Source organism: Lutra lutra, chromosome 3, assembly GCF_902655055.1.
Source record: "Lutra lutra chromosome 3, mLutLut1.2, whole genome shotgun sequence".
In the NCBI taxonomy this organism is placed as follows: Eukaryota; Metazoa; Chordata; class Mammalia; order Carnivora; family Mustelidae; genus Lutra; species Lutra lutra.
In genome coordinates, this window is record NC_062280.1 from 118,311,236 (window position 1) to 118,318,613 (window position 7,378).

The following is a 7,378-nucleotide window of genomic DNA, read 5'->3' on the forward strand; positions in this document are numbered from 1 at the left end:
GTAGTCATGGAATTATTCTTGGAAGAAGAAAAGAAAGTTGTGGGGAATTTTGTATATACTGTGAAATTGACTTTCTCCTTTCTCCCAAAGCCCACAGAATCTTAATCAGAGAATGGATGTTTTTTATTTGCAACCAGAATGCTCTAGTTCTACAGATAGTCCTGTCTGGTACACATCTACTTCACTGGACCGAAACACCTTGGAAAATATGCTTGTACGGGTTCTTTTAGTAAAAGATATTTATGATAAAGACAATTATGAACTGGATGAAGACACAGACTAAAAAGGAACATTTCAGAAGCAATCGGGATAAAACAGCATTAGATAGTCATGCTGCTAGGTCTTTATTATGGAAACATTTCAAGTTTACTCCTTGTTTTGAGTTTTGTAGCAGTGTACCCACACTGGGTATTACCATGTAAATAATCTGTGAGTGAAAGTTGCCATTATTCTATGTAGTGGTTTTAGGATACTTAACAAATACATTCAAATTCTTTTTTTATTATTATTTATTTGATTAGGTATGTTTGTAACTTTTTACATTACAAAATACGAATGAGAATGTGCCATGTATAATTTTTTTCTTGTAGTAAGAAACATCCATATTGCACAACTCTACTGTTGCAAGGCTTCCTTGAAAGGAGGCTCTTTTACTGGGTTCTTGACCAGATGGTTGTGTATGGGTAGCACTACTAAAAGTTTAGAACTTGCAGTGTCTTTCAGAATTTTTAAAATAAACTGTAAACTAATAGGCTGGGTTTTTTGTTTTGTTTTGGGGGGTTTTGTTTGTTTTGTTTTCTTTATATTTCAGTTACTGAAGCCTTACAAGGTTATGTAGAGAGATGCCATCTTCTGTACCAAAAATAGACAAGAGAATGCTGTCAATATTGGTGTACTGTAATGTGAATCTATACTGGTGAAAACAACTTTTTGTTCCCCTTATTAAAACCTTAGTGTCCTTTTCTCATTTGTGGCTTTCTGCATCACCCCAGTCAATAATTAAAAAAAAACAAAAAACATATATATATATATATATATATATACACACACACACATATACACACATACACATATATGTATATATGTATGTATATATGTGTATGTGTATATATATATGAAGAATGATGTTGAAAACATGACCATTGAGACATTTTCTTTGTAAAAATGTCCAGTGAAAGTACAGAATTCTGTTTTCTATGCCAACCATAAGTATTTAAAATCCCATTCATTTATAGAACTTTGATTTTTTTTTTCTCTCCCCACCCCCCAAAGATAGAGATCATGTTGCAGTATCTGAGAAGTACTCTAAAACTTAACCAATTTTATTAGGATTTTTGTATTGCCTTCAAATATGACCGATGCATATGTTGGATAAAATTATTTTTAGAAATGCCACTCCCAAAATAGTTGTTATAGAAAGTCAAGCTAGTTTAGATAAGATAGTATCACATTTTACTATGGAGATTACCAGTGTAGTAATTCTGATATTTCAGATGATTAAAGAACAGAGAAACTGATGGATAAGATAAAGTATATCTTGAGGGAAATCACATTCGATGTTAGATTGTTTGGCTTTTAAAATTTAATTACTTCTTATAGAAGATTGCATTAAAAAACTTTGTGCTTCTGCATAGCAGTTTATCTGTTCAGACCTTTTCTTTTAGAACAAGGAAGTTTACTTAAAATCCTACTTTATAAAGACTGAGCAAAATGCTAGCTGCAAATTATTGTAAAGAAATTGTTTGGCTGACTTCATAGAGCATGTGTGTTAATCATATTGTCTTGTTTCTGATTCCTGACTCACCATGGTGAGATTAGTTTTTTAAAATTATTGGGGGGAATTTGGGCTATTTTCCACAGTGGTTAGGCAATGTCTACATGTCCCTTAGATATTTCTCTCTTGCTTAGGATAAATGTTAGCATTCAGAAAAAGTTTTCGCAATCATGATATGGAAAACTTCACACTTGTAATCACTGTATATTTAAGCAATAAGTAGCAGAAATGTTTTTGGCATAAAATCACTTTATAATGTTCTAATTTGTTTTTATAAGTCTGAATAACATTTCTGTCCCTTAATTTTATATTTGTTGATTTGATAATCAGACTGACAGTAGCAAATCTGATACTACTTTACTAAAAAGATTGCTCATTGTCTGTTTAATGAAGAAAAGTGGGTAACATATTTAAAATATATACTACAAAAATTTCCCCTTTTTCCGGAAGTACTTCAAGCACTTTTCCTATAAATGCGTATTGTTGATTAAAAGGTGGTTAATCCTAACCATCTTTTATTCTTCAAAGTGGTGCTATATTCCATCAAGCAATAATGTTTGCCCCAAATGTCATTTAACATTAATTCTACCAAATACCATACATTTCTGCCGTGGTACTACTATTAAACACCTTGTCTTGCTATTTACATTTCCTTTATTGTACATTTTAGCTTTCCTAAACAGAATGTCTACATAATTTTGATCTTAACATGATTGAGGATTTAGAGCTCTTGTTTTTGTCTTGAATGCAATCTAAGGATTAATTAACTTGACTCTCAGGGGGAAAAGGAAAAAAAAAAAACTTTATAAGAATTGTCTGTTCTCTGAAACTTATTTGACCTAGAATACATTTCATCAGTTCCTGGATGTCCTTAGTTTGTGTGGTCATAGCTGACTGCTGAGAAAAAAGACAGTGAAATGGTAGCAGTTTCTTTTTGCTTTTAAGTGATTTCTGATTATAGCATCCTGTAAATATAACTTATTGTCTTTAGATATCTACTGGAGATGCTATATTTTTTTGTTCGGAAGATTTTGCCATTTTAAATGAATCCGAAGTTTTTATTCATACTGATAAGGTTGACTTTCCCATGCAAATTGAATCTTCATTAGCACAATTTTTAGGTTATATACTGTATTAGGTAATAATAAGACATTAAAGGATTTTTCTAGGCAAGAAGCTCAACTTTTTTTTTTCTTTTTTGGCCATAAAAATACTTTTATTACACAGAGTTGTTACCAGTGTGTTAAGCATAATTGAGATAGGAAGAAGATGCATATTGTACTGTGCATTCAGACTTTTGTCACTGTTTTTCTAATGGAATTTCCCTATGTCCTGGCCAATTTGGAATGGGGTACATCATTTATGGAGTAATTTGGACGTGGGTAACTTGCTTATGCATAGTATTACAGATTACAGTAATGACAAAGTCATAAAATTGCAAATTTTTGTTTTGTACTACTCTACTGTGGGTTCATTTAATCTGAGATCTTAAATATCTTGCAGTCTTAAATCACTATAAAAATTTACACTTTTATTTTACCAGTTACGTCCAAAATGTATTGTTATACATATGTCACTTATGTTCTAACGCTGACTGTAGGGTAATATCCTTGTTCCCCTCAAACAAAATAGTCATGAAAGTGTACATGAAAATATTTTTAAAGAATAAATTTCTTTAAATTATAATTCTTTTGGATTTCCCCCCTTAATAAGCCCCTTATTCATTTTTAAAGAAGTTCTTTGAATTTGTTAGTCCATTTTACTTTGTTTTTAGGAGTGGACTATTTCTAATGCGGTTTTCCCGTATTAAGTACTTTTGTTGTTTTTGGGTTTGTCATTCTTGAAAATGATATTAACAAAATCTTACACATTTAGAAGTTGATACCCAGAACAGGTTAACTGTATCAGTCTGAGTCTGAGTGTAGAGACATCTAAAGTGGTGTCTCAATTTGTACTTTTTTTTTTTTTTTCTTAGAAGCTAGATGATTAGAGGGACTCCTGAAATAAGGTACTATGATCCCTTGCCTTATAATGAACTGGACAAAAGAAAGTTGTTCCTTAAAATCTGGGCAGATAGTGTCCTAATTAATTATTGAGTTAAATAAGTTCATGAATTTAGGCCTTTTGAGAAAAGGACCAAAGAGAAACTGAGATTTAATCTCTAAATAAGAATTAAGAATAGAACCAAAGAGAGGGTTACAGACCATTTGGGTCTACCATTGGAGGTCTTTGTATCTTTGAAGGAAAGCAGGTGTAAATGCTAACTGAGCACATTTTATTTTCTGTTGTAGTGCAGTAGAAAGAGCAGTTACAGCTCCTTCTTGGACTTTCAACTACATAAATTATTTGGGCCTCAGTTTCTTTATCTGTAAAATGAAGGTATTGCCTAGATTTCTGATTCTCAAATTAAGCACAGTTGATTTCAGGCTTGAGTAGTAAATCTTTCAGATTTTTGTGTGAAGCCTTATGATTATTTAGACACACATTTTCTTGGAGAAGGGAAAGATCTTTCCTAAAATAGCCTTAACACAGGGAGTGTTAGTCTTGATTTTTCAAAGTCCTATTCAAATAACTCCTCAGAAGTAAATTCAGCACATGAAAACTTATTATTATAAAACTTAAATAGCAGATCTTACATATTTCCTCTGTGCCAAAGAACTATTGCTAACCATGTTAGTTAAGGAGGAAGAGAAAAGATTAAGAAGGCATCAATGTTGTAGTTGGTGGGTTATAAAAGAGAAACACTGTACAGGTGCATTTAACTCTTAGGGAACAGAATATATGCATGATAGTTTACAGCAGAGATGATGGTGTACACTCAGAAATAACCCTAAAAGGTTTTTATGGTCTAGAGTAGGTTTCATAGAATTGTCACCACCTGTGATTACATAAAACCTGAGATTCCTGTGAGATTCCTGTAACCTGCTGCATAGTGCTTTTAGCTCTGTTAAAAAATGCTCAGTGAGTGGCTCAATTTGACTATTTTGATGGCTCTGTTTTGATGGCATCAGTCTTCATCTCTGGCTTTCAGACCAACTTATTACAAGAGTAGTTAAAAATAGCACACAAAGAGGGGCGCCTGAGTGTCTCAGTTGGTCAAGTGTGACCTTCAGCTCAGGTCATGATTCAGGGGACCTGGGATTGAGCCTTGCGTCCAATAGGGAACCTGCTTCTCCTCCCTGTTCATGCTTGCTTGCTCTCCCTATCTCTGTCTCTATCTCTCAAATAAAATCTTTAAAAAAAATGCACCCAAAGAGGTAGCTTAGAACCCGCCTCATGCATCAGAGGATTCTAAAAGGCATGAATCAAGGTGAGTAATTCAACTAGGTTATCTAGTACGGATGGAACAAACAAGGTACAATATATTAAGGAAACTTTTTTAACTTAATACACTATGGATTTTTTTCATAATAAACGCTTTTGAAGATAAAACCTTTCCATTTTGATTACATATTTGTAGTTCTAAATTGATGTCAGCAGATGGCAATAGTATACAGCACAGGGTTTCGATTGCCTTATTTCTTTGTTAATGCCACTTTAGTAAATGATGATCTTTGATCAGAAACTCATGGGAGATTTGGAATTCAGAATTTTCAAAAATAATATATGCTTATAGACTACATAACACCCTCACAAATGGGGCTTGGGGCAGTGCTCCATAATCAGTGTTTATGCAGCAGTAGATCAAATACTTCACAGTAACTGGAATAAACTGTACAGCTATAGAAAGCTTTACGTAGTTCAGGTCAGTTTTTGTCATAACAGGAAAAACTGGATTTTCAGACTTTTGGATCTCAGAATTGGTAACAGGAACTGCAGACCTATAGTAAACTGATGTCCTATCTAGTATTTTCCTTCTAATAAAATACCTAGTATTTTTTTCTCTTCTTGCTTAGTGGTGATAGAGGTAATTGAAGGCTCTTTATAAAATTTGCATATTAGATTTAAAGAAAAAACTGCAAGGAATGCTTAGGCATAAATAAAGCAGTTCTAGAACCATTATTGAATTCTGAAACTTAGAAATAACTTACTTTTGCTTTCCATTTTGCATCCATATTTGTAGCATAATTCTGTATAGATATGATATACCTTTATGAATAGCTACAGTCCTATCATGGAGCCAGTCATTTATTCATTCAACAAATACTTAAATGATTTTTTTTTTCAGGCGCATTAAGCTGGTGCTGAGAACACAATACAGCATAGCACCCAGCCCCTCCTCTCAAAGACTTGGTCTAGCTGGGGAGAAATGAAAGAATAAGATAGGGTCTCAGGCCTTACTGAGAACAATCACTTGTATTAGAAAGCAAACTCCTATTCAGTCAAGGTATTTATCAATATCATACTCTTAGCTCATCTTTTAAATTCCTGACTACACTTCCAGACTTCTGTATTATACCAATCTATTTCCATTCTGGAAAGGGAGAGGTGCCAGCTACTTTTAGGGTGCAGAGATAGATGCAAATTGGAAAACAGCAGTGATATCTTACCATACTGAAGGCTCTTCAAGGTTATTAGTGTTTTCAGTTCAGTTTTTAATCACCATACAACAGCAGAATATATTTCATTAGAATGTAAGCTCATGAAGGTAGGGAGGTTTTTTATTCCCTGCTGTATCCCAAGTGCTTAGCAAAGTTAGTGGTATATGCTAGTTAATAAATGTTGAATGAATTAATGACTATAAATACTTTGAAATTTAATAACTTTTAAAATAGAGGAACTAAATAGGACCTATGATCCATGGAGTCACACCTAATTTTTGGTATGCCTTTGATCACTTCGTTGTGTTTCTGTGGGTGTGTCTTCAGTTTATTCTGTATACAGTGAGTTTCTGTATACAGTGAGGGCAAAGGGGAATGGGATATATGTATTGATTGATAGTAGTGTTCAAAATATAGACACTTAAAAATGACTTCTGAAGTTTGTTAAAATGCTCTTTCTGACCTATCCCCTGGAGATAGATTTAGTAAGATTTACAGTGGGTCACAGAGCTGCATTTTTAATGCCTGGGTTAAAAACCAAGAGACCCAACAGTCAAAAAATTGGCCCCCATACATTTTAAAAAATAGAATTTAGTGGAATAGAACACAATAAAGGTGTTTTCCTCATGAGACTTGTTTTATATTTGGGTATTGGATGACATACATATTTCTTATGCTTTCTGGTTAAAACTTTGAACTTTGAAAGCCCTTCTCTAGGACACTCAGTAAGGGAAACTCCCCATCTGTGGAAGATTTTTTGATAATTTGAGCCTCCCATTTTGTGTTCAAATACCCCTTCATTTTATCCACATTGAGCTCCAGAGAGTTGGGAGCTATGGAGACTCATGCTTTTCGTTTTGCCATTAAGTAAGTGGCTAGTTAAAACTAATGTGGATTATCTGAGATAAACCTGTTTCTCTGCCTGTTTTCTATAAATTTGAGGCGCTTTTTTTTTTTTTTTTTTTTTTTTTTTTTTTTTAAAGAGGGAGTAAGATCAATAGTTACTGGAGTGTTTTTTTGTGTGATAACCCATGAGATTTGTTGGATTTCTCTCCAGTTCAAAGATCAGTAAAGCCTAGGGCCACACGAACAGTGCTGGAGCACGTTTATATGGGAAAGTTCA

At 33.4% G+C, this 7,378-nt stretch overlaps 1 protein-coding gene across 2 annotated transcripts in view; it reads left to right on the top strand.

Annotated features, from left to right (window-relative positions):
- ZMYM2 (zinc finger MYM-type containing 2) overlaps positions 1–6,833 on the top strand; it is a 119,455-nt gene extending 112,622 nt beyond the window's left edge. For both annotated transcript variants that reach the window (XM_047722853.1, XM_047722854.1), the window contains one exon: positions 91–6,833. In XM_047722853.1, coding sequence (XP_047578809.1) covers positions 91–283 — 193 coding nt within the window. In that variant the 3' untranslated portion in view covers positions 284–6,833. The remainder of the gene's footprint in view (positions 1–90) is intronic.
- Positions 6,834–7,378: the final 545 nt, after the last annotated feature.